General features: G+C 39.8%; 1 protein-coding gene across 3 annotated transcripts in view; it reads left to right on the forward strand.

Moving 5' to 3' along the window:
• Positions 1–485: 485 nt before the first annotated feature.
• The window catches only part of PDE7A (phosphodiesterase 7A), a 76,534-nt gene continuing 50,355 nt past the window's right edge, over positions 486–26,664 (forward strand). For all 3 annotated transcript variants that reach the window (XM_082329400.1, XM_082329402.1, XM_082329401.1), the window contains exon 1: positions 486–633. In XM_082329400.1, the coding sequence (XP_082185526.1) occupies positions 496–633 (138 nt within the window). In that variant the 5' untranslated portion in view covers positions 486–495. The remainder of the gene's footprint in view (positions 634–26,664) is intronic.

Genomic DNA, 26,664 nt, shown 5'->3' on the forward strand with positions numbered 1-26,664 from the left:
CTCCTTCTCCTCCTCCTCCTCCTCCTTCTCCTCCTCCTCCCGGCCGTGCCGGACAATAGGGGCGAGCGCGGCGTGTGTCTCACCCAAAGCGGCCCCCCCAGGCCGGCCTCGCCTCCATGCGCGGCGCCGGGCAGCGGGGCTGACAGCGGCTCCCGCCGGCAGCAGCGAGGCCGAGGCAGCGGCGGCGGCCGCGGGGCTCCGGGCCGGGACTCGCCGCCTCGGGCGCCGATAGAGGCGTCCCGCTTGGCCGCCTCCCCCTCGCTGCCGGCGGCGGTTCCCGCCAGGCTTTGGCGGCGGAGGACAAAGGCCCGGGGCCCGGCGCGGCCCGGCCCGACCCCCCGGGGGGTGCGGGGGCGGTGAGGAGGCGCCGGGCCCCCGCGGGGTTTGGCCGCGGGCTTCCCCCCGCCGCCCCGCTGCGGCGAGCCCTGCGCGGGCAGGTGCGGCGGCGGGCGAGGCCGCTGCCCTGCGGGGGGCCGGCTCACGGAGGCTTCTTCAATGGAAGTATGCTACCAGCTGCCGGTGCTGCCGCTGGACAGGCCGGTGCCGCAGCACGTCCTCAGCCGCAGAGGGGCCATCAGCTTCAGCTCCAGCTCCGCGCTCTTCGGCTGCCCCAACCCCCGGCAGCTCTCGCAGGTAGGCACCGCCGCCGGGCCCGCCGCACCCCGCCTCTCCGCGGCCGCGGGGTCTGCGCCGCCTCGGCGTCCCGCCGGTCCCCTTGCCCGGGCGGGCGGCCTCGGCCAGCCCCCGCCGTGCCGCGGCCGGGCGCCGGGGCCCGCTGCGGGTGCCGGCGGGGAGCTGGGGGTGCCGGAGCGGTGCGGCGGGGCTGGGCCGGCGGCGGAGCTGCCCCCGCCGGCGCCCGGAGAGCGGCGGCGGCAGGGGCGAGCGGCCGGCCGGCCTCCCCGCCTCCCCGGCCCAGCCGCCGGTCGCGCCTTCCTCGCCTGCTGCCAAATACTAACGGCGGTGACGAGAAAATACAACATTTTATAGATTTATGGCTGGTTATTGTCGAGGTTATTTTTTTAGCATGGGTTGTAATGCGAGCGGTGAGCTCCTTGAGGTTTATTTCCAGAGCCAGTGGATTATTTGTTTCTTCTGTAATTTTTGAACTACGATTGTTCTCTAGCTTTTTAGCTTGGGCTTCCTTTGAAGGGTTTAAGTTTCCTATGGGGTTGCCAAAAGCTGCAGTGACTTTATTGAAATAATGAACATGCACTGCAGTGCTTTATTTGGGATGCTAAGCTATTTCTCCCTCCAACTATTAAGACTTGGCAATCCGTCCAGAAGGAGACAAAGATCCTTGGCTTTTCCATTTCCACGGTATTGTTCCCTGCCCACATTACATCAGTCACAAGATGAACTATACTGTATTTTGTTTCATCTGATCGTGTTGGAAATACTACAAAAAGGGTCATTATAACTATCAGGACAAAAGGGAGGTTTTTTTCTTGTAAGCGCTGCCCTAAATTTCTGAATATGCGTTAGTATGGTTTCCCAGCAAACAGTGATAAAATTATATTCTGGCGGAAGTCTCTGGAGAAAATTTGGAATTACGGTGGAAAGCATGTGTTTTGGTGGGAAGTCAGCTGGTTTTGGCTTCTAGGGATTTCCTATAATGTCCAGTTGGTTGATTGATCGATTGTCTGTTTCAGTGCTCTGAAGTTATGTTGTCCTTACAGAAGATGTTGTCTTCACTCTTTGCATGCGTAATTGTCATTTTTTGTTGTTTGCATTTTTGGGATATCTTACTAAGTTATTCTGCTTTTTCATGACTTGCTCTGCTTCATATATGCACATATAGAAAATCTAGAGCTACCAGTCTCTTGGCTTTGTCCCTGGTTTGGTAGCAGTAAAGCTCTGTGTATGTGTGAGCATTAGGCATGTATATGTTCGGGAAGGAAGAATCAGCAAAATACTGTGGTAATGACCAGGAATTTGAATGCATATGGAAATAATTATTAGTAAGCAAATGAAGACGAACATATGTTGACAACCCTCTCTTCCCTGAGTATGAATGTAGTAATTGACAAAAACTTTGTTTTTATGACAAATTAGTTTTCCACGTAGCAACTGGGTTAGGATGTTTTCCATTTGTACCACTTGATCAGAGTTGTATTTGGTGATGGTGAATTTTCCATATGTATAAGTCTTCTTGAAAGTCCAACCTAATTTAGCACGTTTTGTCCTGTGCAAATATGAGAAGAGTCTCTCTTGTTTAGAAGCATTCATGGTCTTCTGGGAAAAGGAATAGGCAGAATGGTCAAGGCGATATATTGTATTTATTCCTTTTCTGCGTGGTCTCCAGAGTAGGTGACACATGAAGTGTATACAAGCTTATCAAATTAAATATGGTATTGACATTTAAGTTTTCTTTTTTTCCAACTTTCAAGCTTTTCAATGGATTCCTTGTTTTCTGACCAATATGCTGCAGGTACATTAGAGTGAGTCACAGGGAGAAGTGTTTGAATAACTTGTAAAAAAGTGGAAACTATATGTATGCTTGACCAAGTAGTATTTCCTTTGAGTAAACCAGAGAAATAAGCTTATGCATTAATAAAAGGGAATTAGGACATTTAAGTGAGGAAGTCTTTGCTAATATCGGCCAGCTGATTAGAATACAGATATGTTTTGCTGTCTTTACCTTTTTTTTTTTCTTCCTTTCCCTGAAGTCTCCTACAGATAATAGGATGTGAATGTCTACCAGACCTGCAATCATAGGGTGGTGTAAACGATGATCTAAGAAGCATGACCAGTGAGACTTAATGATTCTGTGTAACTTCTGAACTTAATTTTGTCTTGCAAGTCTCCCGTAAGACTCCTAGCATTCCAGTTCCATCGCTGTTCAAAGAGGTCTGAACCCTTACCAGTCTGTCGTTTTCAGTCTTCTGCTCGGGCTAGCTTTTAGCAATAGGAGTAAAATGAGATGTGTATTAGCAAACTCAAGAAGCCGGTATGTACAGCCAGCATTTTACAGTTAATACACATTTAGCAGGTTTTCTTAAAAAATGAAAGGTCTTGAAAATTGAATTCACACAGATTAAAAGTGAAATGATTTAGGCGTAAGGCATTTTAGGCTTATCCTTTCAGCAAGGAGGTATTTTACATGGGAAACACAGGTGAGACGCACGCTACATTAGACATAGCATTTAATTGTGATAATGCTAAGCAGGCAAATATTTATCTCTTTTAATATATCAAGTGAAATTTCAGTTTAATATTTTGTTAAAGTTTCACTAAATGGGTTCAAAATGGGCTCTGTGTTGCTTTTTTAAAGCTTAAATAAAGTGGCGCTGGAAATGACCTCAAGAATTCTGGTCTACTCCTCTCAGCCCGAGGAAGGATGAATTGTACTTACAGTATTATTAGCAGATGTTTGTCTAATCTGTTTGCTTAATCTGTTTTTTAAGATACAGTCTTACGAGATGCGGTGAGCTGACATAACTCATTATTGCTGAAGGTTAAAGTCCTGACATTGGGCATGTGTTATGATGACTACTTCCTTTATGCCATCTCTGATGCTTGTCAGGTGTTTGCTGATTCAGTTCACTAAAACAGCAGAAAAACAATACAAGCAGGAAACTGGGTAGCTGCCTGCCATCTCTTTGAATAAAATAGGCTTAGTGAAGTTCATCAGAACTGATTTATAGGAAAGGATGGTACCACTAGGCTTTTGAAACCCATAAAATCCTGAGATAATAGAAATTACGCAATCTCACTACGCAACTTAACTGTTGTTAATAGTGCTTAACTGTTCTTGTCATAAGAGAGTTCTTTCCTAATACTGAACTTAGATCTTCCTTGTGGCAATTTGCACCTGTTGCTGTCCCCAGTAAATGTAGGGAAAAGCTTATTCCTTTTCTCTTTGCAGTTTTCTTTTATGTATTAATTATTTCCCTGTAGTCTTCTTTTCTTCAAAGTATTAACAGCAAAAATAGTGACATCTGTTACCTGGAGGTTACTTGTGATATTTATCGTTCAAGTCCGGTCAAGTGAAAAGCTGCTATTGTATGGGTTTATACAATTGTTTGAGTTAATAATTGGCTTTGAACATGAAATATTTTTAAATGCTAGTGTTACAAGCTGTTTTTAAGGGCACTTGAATGAGTAACTGTTGAAATGACTAGGACATTTCAGACTGGTGAGATTGAATTTAGGTTCACTGTGAGATCAAGTGGATGTTAAGTAGGACCTTGGATCATACGTTTAGGGTGTTCATTCCAAATGTTACAAAATGATGTTTTTTAAATTTGAACTTTCAGGGGACAATTTTGGATTCTTTGCTTCATCTGGTTTTTAACTTGTGTTGTTAATAGTAGTAAAAGAGTTTCTAAAACTGTACTTATTTAGTGTGAAAATTTTTAGTCTGATTTTTTTAATGAATAAGGCTTTATACTGAAAACCACTTTACAAATATAGCTGCGAGCACTTTTAGATTGTCTTGCATTGCATTCCCCCCCTACCTCCCCCCAAAAGTTGTATTGACATAAACATATCACAAATGAGTAAAAAAACTGTCTAACCTGCTATTTTTGACTCGTTTCTATCGTTATACCTTGTAACTGATTCTGCACTCTCTTCAGTGCCTCCAAAAATGGCATTGGTGGTATCTAGTAGCAGAGTTTGAATAGAAGTAAAGATCTAGTTTTGGCCTTTCTGTCCTTAAATGTTTGAAATTGATGGTGGTAAAGGAAGGTATCTAGTAAGGATGAAATTGCATGAAGAGGGAATGGAGCAAATAACAGAAGACTCCGTTTGAATCTCAGAAATGTAGGCGCTGTCTCTACCTGAAGTATCATTGTGTACCAGGTGGTACCATGTACTGCTACCTGGTATTTGATCATCTAGCTCATGTTCCCTCTTTATTGCATCTCCATTTCATGCATTTAAGCAATATAGCATCATGCTTTGTGACTCTCCATGTTACGTTACACCTGAACAGTAGGCTGCAGATCATGCACGTGGAATCCTAGATTTGACTTAAAGAGGATGCAGTGGGGAAGAGTCACTAAGCAGCTGGAGGCGTACTGCGCTGGTGGGTTCTTCAGTGAAGGGTACGCACTTCCTCTGAAAGCTGTATTCCCCGACATCAACCAGGTGCTTTGCCCACCTTTTTCTGTGTAACTCCTCTTTTCAATGTTTGTCACCTAATGTGGTCCAAACATATTTTGCTCTGCCTGTAGCGTTACAAGACATAGTTGAGAGGTGTATTTTTATGGTCTGAACATAGGCATTGGTCTTTAATCCCACAGTTGCATCTTTTTGCTGGGAGAAGTGTTGGCATGACCTGTTTTTCCTTTGCAGCTGCTCATTTCTGCTCCTGCATTTTCCTCTCAGTTGTGTCAACTTTTTTTTTTTTAATCAGGTTATTTTTCAGCCCTGATTCGTAGTACAGTTTCACAAATGATTGTGCCCGTTAGTAAGGAGGAAGCAGTACACCACAGTGCTAGACCAGGAGTAACGAGGGGTGGGGAGACAGAAGGAATGCCTTAAGTTGGCCTTGCTGTTGAACGTGGAACCTTACCCTAAACCCCTTTCTTTCCTCATCCGCTTTTTTTCATAACTTTTCTTTTATAACCTTTCTAATCCTGTCCTTCAGTGTTTCTCAGTTGCTTCCTCTTTTATTAGCTTTCTCCTGCCGTTTCCCATATCTCTGCTGCATGAATAATTAACAAGTTAAAATAATGAAATAATTTTCATTATGTGATTCCTAGCCTCTGGAATTAATTCTGTGTGTTGCTGCTATGCTTGCCATTCCCTTCATCTTGTATTTATTGTGTCTGGTTGCTGAGATTGCATCTATTCATATGAGAGGCAGAGACTGACTCTGACTATATGCACAGCACAGACAGGTTCTGGTTGGAGATTTCATGCACTACAGTAATTTTATGTGGCAGTTCATTTTTAAAATGCTCTCTGAGTTTTATGACCAATTAACTTTTTCATATGTTGTAGTGTAAAGCAACATTGGTACTTTTCATTCTGCAAAAGGTCATAGCTTATTTCATGGCCTGTAATTGCCTACGTAAGATCTAAGCAGAATAATAGTATAAAGTCCCCATTAATTAGATTGTCTTAAATCACCAGAAGTCAATTCTTCTTTGTCCAGATTGTGTAATAGTATGTCTTGTGCTTTATATGAACCTCAATTTTCTGATGCTATCTTTAAAGAGAAATTGGTTTGAAAAGGGAGATTGTAGCTATGTGCCCCTGAAGTTGTGAAATATTGCATTTTAACCATAAAACAATTAACAAGAAGTCAGCATTAGTAATGAATATTCAGTATTCTATATGAATTAATAATATAGTAACGTAATGCAAATACAGGTTGTTGGAATTAGAAGTGTTTTGTGTGGGATGATGGTTTCAGTACCTTTTCTTTAAAAAAAACCAAACTATATTTGCTAAGTAAGTCTGGTTTTTTTAGGTTGCTTGAGAAAAGCAACAGTATCCAAATTGGGTTAATTCTGAGTCAATATGGTAATATGCTCAATTATGAGGTAAAGTATCATAAAAATCATGTAATTTTCTGACATTTCTGTTGTTCTACTGTTTCGGCATGTGGAAAATAATGTTGAGGACATCTGCAGTTTCAATCCTTACTCTTCAGTTCCTTTATTTTCGGCAAAGCCTGTGAGAGAAAAAAGCCTGTGTAGTAGTTAGAATGGTGATAGAAGAGTTCTCCGTCATGTCAATGACCATTGGCTTATTGTTTTCTTGTATTTCCCTCATCACTCAGCATTTACAAGTTTCCACTTGTTTTCTGCTAAAATTGTACGTTTCTGAATGTACTCAGACATTTTCTCATATAGAGGATCTCAGAGTCATGACTGTATTTCGAAGTCCTGCCAGGTTATGGCTCATGTATAAGAAACCTTTTGGATTGGACTAAACCTGTTGTATTTGCCTTTCTTAAAAATTCACTGAATCTGCATGGAAATAGTGAGTAATTTGGCAGCTCAAATTAGATATTCCCTGCCCTCCCCCCTCCCCCATATGAAACCAAAGTAACTTGGTTGTCCTTACTGTGTAAATCTTTGTTAACACACATAAATGCTTTTCACATGTGAATTTGTATAGTTGGATGTCAAAGATGTAAATTCATGTATCTCATGATATGATTAAAGGAATATAGTGTATTCTGTTAGTTAGAATGTCCTTTCCTTGTAAATGAAGGACTGAGGATGGACATGCTAAAAACTTGAAGAGTTCAATCGTAATCTTGGAAATCATACTAAATAATGCATTTAGTGCGAAGAGTCCTTTGTGTGCATTCGCAGCTCAATGAAATGTTCAATTCTACTTGAGAAAATTCTTTTGTAAGCAAATACAAATGCTTGGTGTGTGCATGCATGTGCACGTAGGGTCTTACAGGAAGCGTATGTCTGGGACCAGGAATTGAACGTAGACCTCTCAAATTCCAGCTCAGTGTCATGCACAGAAATCCTCGTAGGAAAACATGGAAGAGTTTGTGTTTCATTAGATGTGAAGTTTTCCTCAGTTTGTTCTGATTATGTCATTAACAAGTAACTGCAGTGTAAATAAGCACCCCATGTAATCCAGCAAGGCAGCCTGCCAAAGACAAAATATTCTATTATAAAAATGCAGTTCTGGAAAACTGGATTTAAGGGTTAGTTGGGGAATTGTTTATTTGTATGGTTGCATCCTAGGTGTATTGTAAGGCATTTGTAGCCAAATATTTTGTTTTCTTTCTGGTTGAAAATAAATTTGTGGCTGTTATCTCACCTTCCCTGCCCTCCTCCCTTCCATACCCTGAGAATTTTTTATTTCTGTTACAGCAGTCTTAACTCCTGTTTTCTTCCCACTTCCCCCTGCTTTGTACACCTGTGATACGGCAATCTGATTTATTATCTTCCTGACCACACTCCCACAATAATTATAATTAAAGAGATTCCTGGAGTCTGCTTTTCAATGCAAGGTAGAGGGCAAATTCTTTTCTGAGCTCCTAGCTGAAAGCATGAAGGAGCCAAAATTTGTAGCAGGCCCTCCTCCTCTGCCTGCCTGAGGATCAGAAAGAGTATGCTGCAACGGGAATAATGAAGATAGCTCTGCATTAGCAGAAGATTTTACTATTTCTCTTGCTCCTTGCTGCCAGATGAGATATGTGGAGAGAAAGAGGCTGTTTCCTCTACTGGTGATTCCCCCCCTCAGCAGACATAGCTGGATATGCATATAATACACATGAAATGCAACTGGTTGCCCACTTTAGGGCAAGGGGTCAGTTCTATACCAAGGGGAAAAAAAAAACCCAAAGGAAAAGATCCAGGAACCTAGTCCAAGGCTGTGAGGGGAAAGGTTTTAATGGGAAGCTGGAGACTTCAGTAGGCAGATCAGCCTCAGTACAGAAAAAGTTTAGCATCTTTGTGCACAGTCTCTGTCTGATGTGGTGGTTCTTAGTTGTCTTAGAAATTGAGGTATGTATGGTGTTGGGATGCTGACAAGCAAGTGATTGCCTGAGGGAGTCAAGTTATACATCTAGATCAGAAAAAGTTAACCCTTATAAAAAATATTCTGTTCTTTAATATTGTAGTCCAGTAGTGGAGGGACCATAGCTGTCATGGCAGGAGTGACGCTGGCCTGTGTTATTTCTTGCTTTATGTTTGTACCTAATACACTCCATTATTGATGCTGCAGTTGACGGTGTGCTGAGGAGGTTTCACATTTAGTCAGGCATGAACTCGTACTTCCATTTTTTTTTAAACTTTTCAGTAAAGTTACTGTGCAACAGTCATCTCCTGAAATGTGTATGTGTGGTGGTGCTCTTGTCAGTACTGCCCTGCCTTAGCTTCTCTTTTGGAATGGTAAAGGCCTGTAACCAATTTTCAAAAAGTCTGGAGTAATTATATTTCCTTGATTGTTATCTGTGGAATTTTAGACTTTAGATTTCAACAACTGCAGTAATTGAGCTCTTTCTGGTATTGGGCAAAGAAAAAGCCATAGAGTTTCTTTTACAGCTGCAAGCATGGTATGAAACTGCTAAATACAAAATGTCTATGTATGGAAGTAAAGGTGAGGAGTATTCTTTGATGTTCTTGCTTATTGTGAGAGATCTGGAGAGTAACTTTACGGAGTTTTGTTCTGTCATTTCTTCTGTTGTAAAGTCTGAGCTACATTTCCATCAGCATGGTGATAATAGGAATTTCTGCACTTTTCACTGGACTTAATACATTTAACCAGCTTTTCCTAGCTTGTTTTCATTTGGACAAAATAAACTGATTACATCTTTGTGCAGATAAAACATCTAGTTTTTAGCCCACAAATTGGCAGAGGAAATAGTAGAACTTTATCTATTGCCTGAATTTAAAAAAAAAAAAGTGAACTTGTGTTTTTTACCTTGAGAATCCCATAATGTCCCAAATACTTATAAAAAAATTGTTGTCCACCCCAATTTTTCTCCTTTCAAAAAGGATACTGGTTCTTTTCTGAATATAGTCACCCTGCTTATATCTTTGTCACTTCAAATTATTGTGAGAATATTGCAACCTACCATAAATGAAGACTCAAAGTTAAACAGAGCAAATTGCAGGTACTAAATTCCTTAAGTTTTGCTTGCAGGGAATGTGTTGGGCTTGTACTCTGTGATCTGTACTGAGTTTTAGGCTCTTTTAAGGAGCAGAAAGTCTTCATCTCCCTAGGAGTGTTGAATGGTTGAAGCTATGGCTACCTTGGTGCATTTCTTTTTCATGTGATATTATGGCATTATTTTTGCTAGTGCCCTCCAGCTTAAGTTAAGGCCTGAAGGGATGTTTTGTGTCTTAATAAAAGGCCCTTGGTTAAAACTCTTCGCCTATCGTCTTTTGACACAATAGACTGTAAGTGAAATAATCTGCTGTGCACTACAAGGCTAATCCATTTTCATGAGCTTTTTAGGATAGATGATTTGAGAGGATTAGACAAGAAGTTATTATTCATGATTGGTTGACTAAATAGGAAAGATTATTATGACTAATGAAGTTTAAGACTTTTTTCTTTATCCTTAATACTGTTGTATTCACATGAGAGCATAGGAAAGAGGCTATATACTAAAAAATCTGATTGCATTGAAACCATTTTGGGAGCCAGGAGGTCAAATGTTTCTCTTATGCTGAATGTGGCAGAGGGTCTGGTTAGGGTGGGAGGAGGCAAAGATCGATAAGCTAAAGAATACATCTTAAGCTCATTTCTTAATGTAATAATACATGTGTTACAGAAGGTTTTGTTTCTGACACTCCGCAAATTGAGATTGTTAAAGTTAAGTATGATGGTTTTTGTATTTAATGTGTCATGAAAATAGGAGGGCAATTTCTTTAATTCTACCTTGTTTGACAATCTGATGCTGTGCTTAGTGCTTGGAGAGGCATGGTGGTTGATGATTATTGTTGACTGGAGCCATAGTTTTTATTACTATTATTATTTTAAACAGAAATTCTTTTTCAGAGAAGAGTTTTATTTAATGTCTGCAGTCATAGTTCCAAGGTGCTCTTGGTGTTAAGTGTAAGCAGTATTCCTTGGATAGTAATTGCTTCTAGCTGCATATCTTTACTCCTCCTCTTGTGCTGACATTTGCACTCCTCTGACCCCGCAGAAAGCTAGTTTCCCAAGCTACAGTAGCAGAGAGCCCTTTCCTTTCTGTAGCAGTAATTTTCTGCTTATTTGGCTCTCCCTGGCTTTCTTGCAGGATCTGAGGAGTGTTGGTGCAAGGGAAGGAGCAGGGACGTGCAGTCAGAGGCAGCACAATGTGTGGCAACACTGACTCAAGTTGTTTCCCCTGCAGTTGGAGGAATGTCCAGAACAGCTGACAACTGTGTGGAATTGTTTCACTTTCTCCCCAAACAAGAGTGGGCTGAATAATTCCCTGCTGTTATTCAAATTAACTAATGCACTGTATTCTGCTATTTAGTATTCTTGAAAAAGCATTGTGCACCCTGTGTCTTTTATGCATGAGTATTCACATAACTTCAAAATCTGTAATTTCATCTTTATTAGATGAGTCCATGCTTCTGTATTTTTCAGATACTGGATAGATTTGCCTTGGTAAAATGAGCATTTTAAAAGGGCTGTTGTTAACCTTTGAACAAGTGCTTGATAAAGTACATTAAGTCAGAAGAATCTATATTTCTTCCTTGTTTTTAACCGTACAACATCCAGTTTGGAAACCTGGCTTAATAGACTTCTTCAAAATACGAAATTTTGTTTTTGTTTTTCTCATGTGTATGAATAGTACATTTAGAAATAAAGTACAAATGAAAGGTTATTTTCATGTGAAACTGAAAGCATCTTTCCTTTCTGCATTTTTTACTGAAAAGTAGCTATGGTTGTTACAGTTTTTAAATGAAATGTGTCAGAACACGAGGATCAATCCTGTCTTTTGTCTTTGGAGAATTGCTTAGAATACTTAAAAGGCTTGCTTGCTTGTGTGTGTGGGTGTATGTGTGTGTGTGTATATATATATATATGAAAATAAATATATAGATATATATGAAAATGTGGTAACTGAATAAGGGTATGGTGGGTGCTGCATAGATTCAGAAAAGAGAAAAAACAGTATTCATTGTACTGCTTGCTGCCATCTTGTCCTGTGTCTGGCAAGTCATGGGACAAAATCATATCCTAAATGTATCAATTTCTAGAAGGTTTATTGCTTTCACTTGATCTTTCTAAGCAAGAAGTGTATACTTACTAGATCGGTAGCCTTTATCATTTACAGTAAGGTTTTAGAAGCACTTGATTAGAATGAACAAAGGATAAAGACACATAGTTTTACACCGTTGTAAGTGCTTCAGGATGATGTCAGGTAACTGTTGGGATTGTTTGGGTTTTTTTTGTTTTTTTTTTTTTTTCCTCTCCAGATTCCTAGTTGTTAGATGTCCCCTTCAGACTTTGTAGAGCTTGCCCTGAAGCATGTCTTAGGCCAAGGACAGTCATACCATAATAGCTGTTCTCTATGTTACTGAGTTGCCAAGTCAAACAAATTTGGATTGACTGAGTACATGTGTGCACAGTTGTTCAGCCATCCGTTTCTGCTGAATTTAGTAGAGCACACAGTATGCTGATTATGTTGATTGGCAGAATTATTTTGAATCCCAGCCTGAAGTGCATCCAGTTCTGTGGAGGTATTTGTGGGTGGGTTTGTTAGGGGCCTGTGTGGAACCCAACCCCTGTCCTAGGAGAAGTGCCTCAAGGGATTTCGGATGCCATATGCTGGTCTGCCCAGTGCAGCACCATGAGAACATTCCCGGGAACCGTCAACATACAGGAGATAAGATAGGACGTGCTGCTGGTACGTTTGCTGGATCATGATAGAAGAGAAGAAGCTGCAGCAATAAATGTATTGGCTTCCATTACATGCGTGCTGGCGTTTGTGAGAAGAGAATTGATCAGTAGCAGATGATTGTTCTGCAGATGAAGTAAAACTTGAGGATAGAAAAAGTGATGTGCATGGGCATCCTTTCTTCATGTTTGCTGTAGAAGATGCGGTGTAAAGGTCTTACCTGAAGTTCCCTTTGTAATATTTGTGAGAGCAAAGAATGAGGACTGATTAAAGGCAGTGTATGAGAGTTGTGCCACCAGTGGTTTGTCCCCCTCGGGAGAGGGTGAAGATCAGATAGTTTGTGTGATGTGCTCGATGGCAGAATATTACCTCTGCATTTTGAGAGATTGTTTTGAAAGCAATATGGTTTTGCTGAATGCACACATTGATCCCCGTCTGTTTCATCTGTTGTATTTTCTCACCTCTACTGCCTGGTTTGTGGCATTGCTTTCTTTGCATTCCTCCATGGTGGCCCAGGCCCAGATACAGCTTCTCAAACCCTCTGTGAAAGTTTCAGGTGTCTTTATGGGGCCCAGTACTTCACTTTAGTCCAAAAGTGCCAATGAAAACTAGTTTGGTAAATAAAGGAAATGAATCTATTGCAAAAATACAGCTTATTTATTATAGTAATATGTAATAAAGTTTTAAGCAGATCTCTGCTTTTTATGAATTCCACTGATTTCATTGTTTTGGGAAAAAAGAAGGAAGCAGCTCTGGTCAGGAGGAGAAAGGTGTGGACTTCCATGGACACCTAGGCTTGTGTGTGTTGTCACGTAGTGGTGTATGCTTTCATCCCCGCTTCTCATGAAGCGATATTCTTTGCTGGCTATGGGCTGTGTCACTAATTCTCTGCAGGGGTTGAAAAAACGATCGTGCTGCAGAGAGTATGGCAGCGCCTACACAATACAGAGGCCTCCAGTGAGGCAGTAGTTGCCGAGTTACGGTTTCCAACATTGAGCTTGCTTCTCAATCGCTTCTTCAGTGTCTCCGTATCAATTTTCTCATCCTTGTTGAAATCATATAGCGGCCTCCAGCACTGCCAGAGCAGTGAGACAGCTCTTAACTCTTTTGTTGTGGTGGTCTTTTAAGCCTCTCTGGGGACCTCACAAGGATGTGAACCGCTTCATATCCGTCTGGTCAGTGGTATTGTCTCATAGATGATATAATTATCTGTGCTCCATTTTTGGGCCCCCTGTGCTGCTGCTTTGCCTTGTAATTCTAGCAGATCCAGGACTGCTGCCTGCACGCAACTGGGGTAAAGGGGCGGCGTTTGAGGTGTGCCTAGCCCATCATTCACCGGCAGTTTCAGTGGGCCTGCCTTTGGATTGCGGGCTGACTTTGGGTGGGCGCAGGGCACAATACTAGGTGTAAGAACTTGTGCTCTGACTATGGAGTGACAGTGTCTTTTGGAGCATGGTTGTTAAAGTGGTCAGTAATTGGGGAAGAGTGGTAGTTGTTGGTTAGAGTTGAAGTGACTTAACTTGAAAAAGGAAGGACAGAGGGAAAGAGAGAATCCTGGTTTTGGAAATGAGCCTGATTCTACTGAGGATTCAGATGGAGACCATGGCTACAGTTTCTAGTTTCTGTATTTTTTTCTAAAACCCTACTCTTCCTTTGACTGCCGTGAGTCTTCTGATACCGAAGTCAACCAGTGGAGAGTATAGGCCTGAAATAGTTTATGAAGGGGGACTGTGAAATGTGCTTTTGTCCTTAGTCCACAATTTAGCAACTGGAAAGGGTTTAGTAAAAGCACCAGAGCAACGGTATCCAGAGGACTAACAAGGAAGCTACTAATGTAGGTTAATTAGACCCATAACGAACTGAAATAATTCAAAGTCAGGTTTCATCCCATGAACAAACTGACCTGGCAAAAAAACCTTATATGCAGGCAAGGGAATTAACATCCTATCATCGCAGTACTTGTTTTTAATACCTTCTTTTTTATATTCAATCCCAGGCATCCTGCAGGTTTTTACTGTTTTATCAGTCCATGGTCCTACATTTTCTAGTTCAGGAAGAAGAAACATATTAGTGAAAATTCATTGGTGCAATCACAATGTAATGTTTGGGTTCAACAAAGAGGGGATTTGCAGTTCTGAAGGCAGGTGAAATGTTTGTGTAGTTACAATTGATGCTTAGTGAAGTGATTATGTTCTTTAGTTTTGTAGCGTGCAGGTCTAACTGTTGTGTGAGTTTTACCCTGCCTAAATACTTTTTTTTTTTTTTTTTCCAGTTTGCAGTTCTGAACTAGATGCATGCATACTAGCTAGTTACACTTACTTGGCTGAAATGCGCAAGGGTTGTCTACATTTTAAATCTCTCTAGTACTGTTATGGAAAATAATGTTACAATAAAATCAGGAATCGAAATACTGTTAAACCTCTGCTCTAGGGCTGAGGGATTGTACAAGGACTGTGGGTGAGGTAAGGGACTTTGTCATCTCTGCCCGAACAGCAGTGACCTCTCATGTCCTGTGTGATCTGGTTGAAAGGTGCCACTGAAGCATCCATCTCCTCCAGCATCTCTGTTCCCATCTCAGCTATGTAGATACACAGAAGTGTGTCCCGTCACTTAGCTGTTTCTGGAATCTTTCTTCCTTCATAAATTCCCTTTCCAAGTCTTCCAGGCTCTTCCATAGGCTCTTCTGTCTACCATAGAATATGGTAGTTCTGCTCCTATACTTTTGAGGGGCAGAGGGATTCATGCTTAGGGGAGAAGGGTCTGGTCAATCTGTAATCCTTCGCACTGCTGTTCGAGACAGAAAAGAGATGAGAATGAAGACACAAATATACATAAATATTCTGGGGTCTGATGATGCAAGCTGGGGCCCAGGACCACTAATACAGAATTACTAGTGCAGATACTGTAGTAGGCATTAGCGCTGGACTCCTTGGTGTTGCCTGTACTTTTAATTGCAGTGTCACTCTTGTAGTAATATATTGCTTTTTCACTAAACGAAATTAATGCATTTGTGCTTATTTGTGAAAAATTACTCGGTGAGATACGGACATGTCTTTCATAATAGCTTTTTAATGCTAGATGTCCAACACTTATTTATGCCTCCAGCAACAGCCATGGGACATTCAGATTACTGGGCATGTTTTCTGCTGCGGAGAGCAACATGATTTCTACCTCTTTAGCTGGGAGAAGGAATCTCTGGTTGGTGGGCTTTAAAATAAAAAATTTTCTTAGCCTTCCACAGACATTAAAATTCCTGCTAAAGCAACTACATTTATCTGTCATGAATGTTCACCTTCATGAGTACATTTCAAGTATTAAGTATCAAGTGTTTCTGCTTGACTGTTTTTAATAGGTGTTCTGCTAAGGGGAGACTGAAAGGCTGCGAAGCTGCTTGCTTTGAAAGTTCTCAAGCAGTGCTTGAATGAAGCCAGCTAGTGGACGGACCTGTAAGGGCTGTGCATGGTAATACTGACTCTTCATCATACTACGTGAAAACTCCAGTAATTGGTCCTTCACACGCACAAAATGGAGCACATAGAAGTTTGCATCTCCTACTGTCTCATCTAGGAAGATTTTTTTTTTTTTTTTTTTTTTACCTCAGAACTTTAACTGGAATTCATTTTCTGTCATCAAGCAAATACACAGTGTTTAGGAGCAGTGTGAGCTGTGCTTTTTGATGATAAATACACAGAGGTAAAACATTTAACAGTAGTGTGAAGGAGAAAAAGCTATTCGAATATGTAAAACTAGCAGGAAAGATATGTAAAATTCATAGCAGGGCCTGTAGTTTAACAGGAAGAAAAATGGGGGGTGTGTGTGTGTGATGCTCTTGTGTAGATTTTTCAAATATTTGAGATAGGAGTTCCTATATAGTGGTATTTAAGCACTATGCATGCTTTGGTCTTGTCCTTTGATTCCTTGTAAAGGTACAAAAGGTGGCCCAAGTGCAGCACTCTCCTGGTTTCTATAGTGAAGGGACAAACTAGATCATTCATTCATTCTCTCTCTGTTAGGCACACACGCTTCAGCAAGAAATAAAGGCATTTAAAAATGTTATGTGTGGATGGACAAGCTTTGGATTTAAGAATTTTCAGGTTTGCTCCTTCAAATTGTCCTGCAATCATGGACCAAATTATGGCAAAAGGATGCCTTCTTGAAGATGATTAAGGAGTTTTAAGTATTCTGAGAGCAGCTCTTGAGGCCATGGGGCACAAATTAATTCTAATTAGCCCATGGTGGAATGTGTCATTGAGGTTTTTAAAACTTTCTGTTCTATAAAGTGTAGATATCCCAGCATGTTTCTCAAGATGTCTCGCCATGTTAAAATCCACACAACACCACCTGGAGGGTTCTTCTTTAAATTGCCAGTCTGCTTTGTGATGTGTATCTCCAAAGCCAGCTGACAACTCAAAGCAGTTGAACATCTGCAGGGACCACATTACACAAATGTGTTGGCACCAATGTCAGTTCTTCCCACACATTCAAATGAAACTGGTATGGCTGTGCTGTATCTTCTTAATCAGCTTTGTCCAGCCATCTAGGTGATTTGTCTTCGGAAATGATGTCAGTTACTTAAGAATTTGTGGTACCTCACGTATTGGCAAGGAAAGTGCGGTTGTAAGAAACTGAGCAGGAGGTGGAAGCTGAAGAAGCTGGTGATTAAGTTCCCTTCTGGAAGGTGAGACCTACAGAATGTCTTCAGTCTTGGGTCTCTTCCTGCAAACTGGTTTCAGGGTATGCAGATTAAGTGAAAAATAAATGTAATTTTCCTCTGAAGTGAACTTCTAGGCTGGTTTTTGGTGGGTCTGTGTTGTTTTTTGTTTGGAAAAGCAAAGTAACTGATTTTATAGGTAATACTAACTGCCTTGGTGTTGCCTGGAATATAGGCATGGCTGTGCATTGAAAGCTTACAGAGCAGCGCTCCAGAAGCTGTATCTGTACTGACAAATGTAAACAACTCCAGTTGCAACTTGAATATTTTTTTTTACTATCTCAGAGTTTCCAAGTTCACATAAGCTGGTTAAATTCTTTCCTTAAAAGTTAACTGTTGTGCAAGTATGATACATTCATAATAATTTGCAGATAGTGTTGATTTAAATAATTTGATTAAAAAAATGCTTTGTGCGTCACGGCAAATAAAAATTATTTCTGTATCCTATTGCTTTCATTCAAGTACAATAGGTGAAGCACTGTAATTACAGCTATTAGAATATACAAGTTTTTTGTTCCCAGGCTTTTATTCATATTAGTGGTGGGCACTAAAGTTAGGAGAATGCTCTCTTATTTCTTATTCAGTCCCTCTTTTTTTCAGCTTTCATTTAAAAATGGCATGTTTTCAATAACTCTTATGATTTCAGATCAAATTCTCAGTATTTCTGTAACAATTAACTTTGGTTAGTGTTTTTCTATAGGTGGAAAAAGTGGAAGTGAAAGTCTTAGTGTCTTTAAATTACAAACATTGATAGATGTTGCATAATAAGATTGGTGGGTGATTATTACATTTTCAGGTGTTTTATGCTTTCTAAAATAGGTTTTTATCTTAGCCATTATATTATAACCAAGTATATTATTCTGATAGTATTTTAACATGGGTTGGTGCTATTCCTGAAAGCAGTCTCTCGATAGGGGTTTTCTAAGAGAGTTTGAGGATCTGTTCTTTCAGGGATGGCGGGGAGATGGAAAGAGCCTCCCCGGTTAATGTCTGACTACATTTGTTCTGTACTGTTACGAGAAACATTTTGTGGGGATTAATGATTTTGGTTCCATCAACAGACAGACTGTTTTTTTACCAGCACAATGAAGAACCTAATGTAAAGTCATCATCACACAGATCCAGAATCTTGCATCCTTGGTATCTTAGAGACTTTCGTTGTGACATACGAATTAAGTTGCGGGCTGTTGATATTCTGCAGAAATCTAGACGGGTGCAAGGAAAAAAAAAAAAAAACTGATGGCATACCTGAGGAGGATTTTGTAGATTTAGAAGGCACCTAAATCAAGATACTGAAGATAGTTTTATCAATTTTGTTAAAGATTAAACTGTCTTTATAGGTAGTGAATTAGCCTTTTATATCAACAGATATTATGGACCTGTTACTTCATTAATAATAATTATAGAATTGATATGCCATTTTAGATGTATTACAGTTCTTGGCTATTCAGAAGGCTTAAGATATGAGTCTGTGTAATGCTTGACATCATGCATTGTTTCTGGATATTAATTTCTTTTCTTTCCTGATCTGGTGATGCTTCGATGCTTTTAGTGCTGGATACTTTTTGATAGCTTGCCTGTCAGTTTTGACCATAGGTACAAAACCATGTTGTTTTAGAAAGCCCAATTACCTCCCTCCCCCCCAAATAGTTTTTTTGGGAACGTGGATTGATATCAGATATGCCAAGTGATTATTAGCAGGACTATTTTCATTTCAAGGGATGCCACTGGTATGCTGTTGACTTGGTCTGATGGAGTTTGACAACACCTGCAGTTTAAAAAGAAAAGAAAAAAAAGTCTCTTACCTAGACTGAAATAATGCATGTACACATCAAGGAAATGAGTCATCCGGTATTCTCCATTGGAGAAAGTGGTTAGGAATCTGAGGAGCCTTCTGCACGCGTGTAGCAGGCTTTGACATGCACAGATTTAGTGCATACATGTAGGCTGTTCCCATATTCATAAGCTCACTGAGTCTGCTCTAGACTTTATCATACCAAATGATCTCAGTGCCCAGAACGTGCTGATTTGCTGTGTGTGATACAGAGTTGCTCTCTGAAGGATTTCCAGATGTCTGGCAGTCCTGATTGATAAATGTAGGGAAATTGGATAGGTTACTTTTTAAGAACTTTGTCCAAACTGGTGCAGTTCATAGATGTGCTATTGCATATGCATGCCAAAATGGAAACTGTCAGGCAGGGGAGAAAAATAGTCTACTTGCTGCTTGTTGAGGGAGGCAAGAATAGGCCTGGCTTCTCTTCTGGCTCCCAGCTTGTGTGAACTGTGAAGCAGAGCCTAAGTTTCTTCTGGATTAATCTGGTGGTGGTGAGGCTCGGCTCCTACGTGCAGGTAGTTAATTGTTGTGAGTGGCAGTTAAAGAAAAGCCCGTGGATGTTGTCTGCTCCTTTCTTAGGCTACAGGTGCTGTGTAGATTTATGGATTCATGGATTCAGTCACTCCTTTTCTCCCAGCTCCTGCAAAGAGTTGGGTTACTCTTCTGACTTTGCAAAATGTTTGCTCATCTTATTTCTGGAGAAGCTCTTATGCCTCCTTACAAGCCTGAGGTGGGTTTCCCCAGCCTCCCATTTTTCTAAGCTCTTGGTTAATGAATATCTTGCTGTCAGGTTTCCTGAGCAGTTTGTAAACCTTGTTAAAAAGGTTTCACTGCAGCAGGAAAGCTAAAAGGTAAGAGCAAGTAAGTAGCACTGTTGAATAGGTCTTCTTTGGGCTTGAGGAACATTCATGTTAAGAAAGTTGTATGTTGGTTGTAGTTTTGCTAGTGCAAGAAAAAGGGAGGAAGTGAAACCCGTTGAAGTTGAAACTGGGTAAACAAACCTCTGTCAAATAGATAAGGTAACATGGGGGGGGATCAAACCCAAATATGGTTCCTTGAAAATTATATTTCTGTCTCAAAAATTGGTTCAGCCCTTTACCCTTCATTTTTTCTGTCTTAAGGGCAAACAAAAATGATAAGCAGTTCTGATGTTGAGCTTTCTCACCTATTTTTAGTCTCATCTGAAGTGCAGCAGGGGTGCTTTCAGTTCAGTTGTTCATTGGGTTTCTTACATTCCACCCTTTTGTACGTTTGAAATAACAAAAATACTGGCAGTTATAGAAATCACCACCTTTTCACTTTTAAAGGAAGAATCTCAAACTGTTGCATAGAAGTTAACCATAGATGTTAGGGGAAAAAAATACCAGAGTAATTCATCAGGTGAGTTTGTCAGGATATATTTTAAGTACAAAATGTCCAGGAAAAAATAAAGTAAAATAAGTATGTTGTGATACTTGGTTAGAGGAAAAAAAGTTAAATTCCTCTTTTGAGGGGTTAGTGATGTAATTTATATGGAGGAAGGGGTTGGGGGCTGATAAGCTACTTGCTTAATTTTGCGTATGGAATTCCATTTTATATGGAATGATTTTAATGAAAATATTGTGAGAATATCCAGCTAATATTATCTGCCGGTGGAAAATAGCTTATTGTCCTTTCAGCTGGTTTTGTGAGGGATTTTTTTGTGACCTTTGTAACTTTGCATTCAAAGAAATTTTTTAGCTTCTAGATGTCTTTATTTTTTTCTACAAGAAAAGAAAATGCTATAGTATTTGCATGAAAATATACTGGTTTAATGCAAACTGAAATTTATCCTGAGTGTTTCACAGACGTATGTTGTTTTTTAAACATAACCATATTTTTCTCTAATGCAATAATAGACTTGCCTTTCTAAGCCTTGAAGAAGTTGCAATTCTGATTTCAAAGCTATCTTTCTGCGGTCTGTTCCAACAGGTGATAATAGATGCCTACTTGCAAAAAATAAGGTTTTTTGACTCCAGTACCTCTCTTCAGGAGCCCCACATTTGTATGAGCTTACCCCACTCCTTCTCAACACGTCTGTAATCAGGAAGAAGTAGAATAATATATATTGCCTTAGGGCATGCCATGCCTCGGTGGAAGGCTGAAAGGTGTGCAGCTGAAGGGCGGTGAGCCTCCTGTATCATGTCCATGGTATATGGGAGGCTGGAGCCAGGAAAGGAGCTCAGCTTATTAGTCCTGCTTCTTCCTTGAGTTGAGTGTTGTTATATTGAAACCTGTTTTGCAAAATTAGGGAATAAAAAGAAGATGTAATAATGTCAATGCACTGAGGTGCAAGTCAACACCAGCCCTGGGTGTTGTACCCCACGCATACATAGTGTAACAGACAGCATAGCAATCTCTCAGTTCGAGGTGATCTTGAAGTACTTATCACAGTAGTCTTGTACTAGTAAACACAAGCCATAACCTGACAATGAGAGGCGTCAGTTTTTCAGATAAACTGCCCTATACCTGTGGATTTTAAAACATTAAGCAATTATTTTTATTAAACAAGGAAACTTAATTATAGCGATGTTTAGTCTCATTGTAATTATTGCAAAGGTTCTTAGGAGGCTCTCCAGCACTCTACTGTGCTCTTGCGGCTAACCTGTTCAAAGCTTTGGACAATGTTAAATTTTCAGGGTCAAAGGAATTTCGGCATGAACTGTGCACTTGAAAACTTATTCTCATCACTAAGGACAGATTTCTTTATGGCTAATGCCCTGTCTGTGCCTAGCTCTGATTACTATACCACTTACAACTCTAGTAGGCATTGTGTGTTGAACTAACTTGCCTAGAGGAAGCAACTTTGGAGAAGTTCTGAACCCAGGAGTTTTAAAGATTTTTATTGAACTTTTGGGTTTGTAGATAATAGAAGCAGCTAATCCAGTGCAGAAAGTTTAGTTGTTCAGGGAAAAGTAGCTGAGGTCAAGAAGGGTAAAAATGAATCTGTGTATACAACTACTTTGTACATAACTTGCATTGTACTGCTTTCTGTAAAAGTTGGTACTCGCTGGTTAAGAATGATTGCTTTAAATTTGTTCATTTGTTTCCAAATACAGCTTATATGCTGAGTGTATTTGTATATTTCTGTGTAAAGATTTATTGCTCTATTGCTCAGGATACATTTTCAATTTGTTAATTTTTAAAATAGACTTAAAATTTGTTTTCTATTGTTAGAATGTGCTAAGTTTTATGTATATATGCAGTTTATATCTTAAAACAGCAGAAGTGGCCTCTGAGATGAATCTAGAGTTTGCAACTTCTTTGGGAAGTTGTGTGGGTAAAGTATGGTCTGACCCAATAGAATTTCATAGTTTGATTGTTGCTTGTTTTTTTTTTTTTTTTTTGTTTTAGTGTTTTTTTTTTAATGGAAAGAAACCAAAAAACTATGACATAACAGCTTTCTTCCCTTATGGATATAATTCTAAGGAGAAGCACAGCATTTAGGTAATACACATTTGGATTGCCTGTGCAATCCATGTTAACATCCTCACATCGATGCATTGTGAGGTTTTAATTTTGTTAATATTTTCCAGGAAATCTCTGCCTCCTTTATTGCACAAAATGTACTCGCTTGTGTTGTGAGAAGCGTTAAAGCCATTCCTTGTGTTTTTTGTCTAAGAAGAATGGAGGATTGTGTGTACTTATAAGGCAGTTAAATGCCACTCTGGAGAAAAAGATATTTCTCATGCTTCCATCTTGTAATTGCTTATTAGTGCAGACATGTAAATCAAGCTTTTCCTAGATCATGACTGTATGCTTCTCATTTGTTAAGTGCTTGATGTGAGATCTTGCAGCCTGATTTGCCTTTCCTGCCCTCTTTCTCCCCTCCACCCACTCCCAACAGAGGAAAAAGCTCAGGCTGGGGAGCTATGCTTACATGAGGGCTGTATGTGATTAAAAAATTGGAAGAATACAATTCTAGCAGTCTTAAATTGGGTGCCCAGAAGGACTGATGTTTGGGCTCTGATCTCTTTGTGCTGGGCTGGGGTTTTGAAGATGAGTACTTGTGAAGTGCTCTGGTATTTTTCATGAGTGCTTTAGAGAAGCCACTGAGAAAATTAATTCTGCCTTTGGAGTTTGAGCAGTTGGCAATACGTGAAGCCTATTGCCATTTCAGACCTTTCACTTTTCTTTTTAAGTAAAGAATTATGACTTAATTATGGGAGCAACAACATACATGCATAAATTGACTTGGGAGCTCTGTGGAAAACCAGCACGGAATCTTACTCTTGGTCTATTTAAAAAAAAAAAAAAGTATATGCTGTAAGAGAATTTAGCTAAGATGCACCAGTACTCTTTTTGTTTTTCTTTTTTTATTTTTTTGGGGGGGAGGGAGTTAAAATTAAGGTCTTCATCAGTATGGGTTATAAGCAGCTGACTGTGTTGGCTGATGATTTATTGCCACAAATACTTTTAAGTTTAGGATATTTTCTAAAATGTCTGTATCATTTGTCTAGAAGGACGTGTCTGAAACTTTCTTGAAAGAAATAGAAATTGCTTAATAGAAATACTAATCTCTCAAAGCAGAATAAAAGTTCAGCGTTGAACATCAATTGATGGTCATTTTCAGGATTTGAAAAGTTTTTGCTCTTCACAGTTTGGAAAGTGAATGCAAAACCAAGAGTCAGGATTTTCACCAGGCTGATGAGTGAGCCACAGTACGTGGTACCTTTCCTTCCCTGTCCCCTTGCACTACTATTTGGTGGGATATGATGCAAAAGAAGGGACAGTAGGATGAGAGCGAAAATTGTGGTTAGAAGCATGAGGAATAACTTGTAATTTTGTGTAGGAAGCAGTAAAGAAAAAGTTGGGTTAACCGCGTTGGAGGCAGACTGGTGTATAGCATGGGAAGCAAGGCTCTGCTGTGTATGTCATGGGTTGGATCCCCATGTCCCCCCCCCACCCCCCACTCCAAAACCAGGGATCTTGAACTGCAGGCTGGGGTTGCATTTGTTTCTTTTTTTTTTTTTTTTTTTTCTAGTAAGTCTTTGGGGGTAGGCTCAGCGCTCCCAGTGCTGTTCCCTTCAGGAGCAATGACATCCATATTCAGAGACTACTTTAAAGCAAAGAATCTTTTTAGTCTTTTCTATTATTCTTTTGTTCTGATCTCTAGTTCTATGTGCTCATCTATATTTCCATAAGTCTTAAAACTCCTTCATAAGGTGAGAAAGGCTTTAATTATATTGAGGCTCGTGTCTGTCTTCCATCATATTTGGAGAAGTAGCTGACAGCAGATCCTCCTTTCCCCCAGAGAATGGAGCAATCGGTGCTGTACGCCTTTTGATCTGCAAACTCCCAGCTCTGACAGAGTGATGAGGAGCCTGGAATTATGCTACAGTCGTGCAAGTTACTCCTCTCTTTCTCTTCCCTCATTTTCTAAATGTGTTTCAGAGGTTGATTATATAGCTTAATTGTTCTGCCATTCTGCTTCTTTCCAAAAGTCCCTCTATAAAATCAGATCACTACATGCAGAAGGAAATTATGATCCGATATACTAGACTTTCTCCTTACTGCCCAGGTCATGTAACATTAATGAAATTAATTGTGTCTTGGTGTTCTTAGTTTGTTGTGCATAGACAGCACAAATTTAGTACTGGAGATAATCCCGTAGCAAGCTGAAATGGCTTCTCACAGAACAACGGGATGATTAGTGACACTGGATTTGAAGACAAAACTGGGATCTGGTAATAAAAACTTGTGTGATTTCTATATACCTGAAATATTAAATGCTTTCAAATGTACTAAGCTGAACTACTGTTCAGGGTTCTCAGTGAAAATGAAAGGTTCTAACACCAGCTTGTGTGCAAACAGAGAATACTGCAAGCGGACTAAACCCAAGACTTCAAATAATAAATTCACCCAAAGTAGCTAACTGTTGCCTTAATTAGATGTAGCTTCAAAGCGTATGCTAAGATTTTTTCCACTACAGCTTTTCATCACTTCCACAAGTTCAGCACGCCCTATACAGATGCTTAATTTGTATGCTGGGCCCTGTGATAAAGCTATTTCTGTCGATGAGATTCCAAAATTATAGGCACTGATGTCAATGCAGATGAGGTTAGCCTAATTTGGTCAAGAGAGGGCTATGCCATGCAAAATCTTCTTTACATGGGCACATAAAGGCCAGTGCCAAGACTGACAGGTGTCCAGTGGGTGGCAAGGAGCTTCAGAGATAAACATTCTTGTTGGTACTGCTACAATTCTTGCTTCTTTAAGAAACAATATAACAATTGTATGGCTTTTTTTTCAGTATCCCTGCAGGATAACTAAGTAAAATGGAAATGGAACTTAATTTTACAAATGTAAATCTTTTAAATCCTATTGAAATAACTTTTTTGTGCTAGATTCTTAAAGTCAATTTCTGTGTAATGTTAAAGCTTGACAAAGAAAGTAGCATCTTGTTACCTTCAAAAATGGATTATTAAATTCAGAGGTATGCTGCTGTGAAACCACTAAGAAAAATTACTTGAAAGTGGTTTTTAATTGTAGGAGATCTTGGAATGTTGTAAGTGCGATAAAATGCATGCTCAGGTTGAATAATGAGAGGAATTGTAATTTTGAGAAGGCTGTAGAAGGATATTAGTTGTAGTTGAAGAAGTCCGTAAACTTTTTTCTACTAGCTTTCCACCTTTTTTCTATGTCAATGTGTCAGCTGTGAAGGGTACCAAAAATGTATTAATCTATTAATAGAACACTTTCTTTATATGCCTGTTTCCATACCTCCTTCCATGCCTCCCCCTAATAGGAGATTACAATCATACGGATTTTTATGCCTGGGAATTTTTTTTTAGTTTTGAGCTTGTAATTCTTCTGTTCCTTAGTACTAAGAAAGAGATAGCTGACAGATGTATTTTTAAAAAAATAAAAAACAAACCTCTTTCTTTGTATCCAAGAAAAAATATCTTATGCTGACATGTCTGTAATAGAAGGCTGAACCTTTTCAGTGTATTTCAGCCTCAAACACAGTAGTTTCTTTCAGTTTAATCCCTGCAGACGTAAGCCACAACACCACCGAAAAGCTCTCTGTGTTACTGGGTCAGCTTTATCGATAGTGGGCGAGATGCTGAAATAAGTAGATTAGGTTTTTGATGAAAAGTCTTTGGACGCATGGATTGCTGGCACCCATGTGCTAACAGAATATTAATGGAAGGCAATAACTACATGTTTTACAAATGTGTAAATGTCTATAAAATACCAGTTTTGCATGAGAATATCTTTATTAAACTTTATTAGCAAGTTTTTAAAGCATTCGCTATAACAAATTTGCATCTGCTGTAGGTCAGAGAAGGAGAATTTGGAAGTACGTAAGACAGGGTTGTATTGGTAGCTCAATAAAATAAAAAGTGGGAAGCTGGCAATAATATATTGCAGCCTGGAAAGTGAGGGAAGGTGTTGCCGTGGCAGGTGTTGAACTGTGGCATTTGGAAGGTAGGGTTTTCAGCTTACTGTCTCATTAGAGCCTTTCCAAGTTTAAGTAGTGCAGCTGAAATTGGTCTGCTTAACCAGTTCAGTTGAAATTGGTCAGCTTAACCTTAATGGGCGTAGGTTTAATTAGTTCTTGGGAAAATGCATGGAAGACTACAAGCATTTTTGGGTATGGTGCATAAGCGAGTTCTGAAATAAGTGTTTAGTGCAGACAAGTCTCCAGATGAATCTTCTTCGGAAAGAACGTTGTAGCAAAAACTGTAACTCTGCTAATGGTTTGGGTTTTTTTTGTTGTGTGTGGTTTGTTTTTTTTTTTTTTTTTTTTTCTCCCAAGCTTAAAATGTTAGATTTTTGAGGTGAAAGTAGTTGAATGTAGTTTGCCAATGTAACTTCTCTTAGCCTTTTTTG

This window comes from Platalea leucorodia (genome assembly GCF_965183815.1).
Source record: "Platalea leucorodia genome assembly, chromosome: 1".
NCBI lineage: Eukaryota > Metazoa > Chordata > Aves > Pelecaniformes > Threskiornithidae > Platalea > Platalea leucorodia.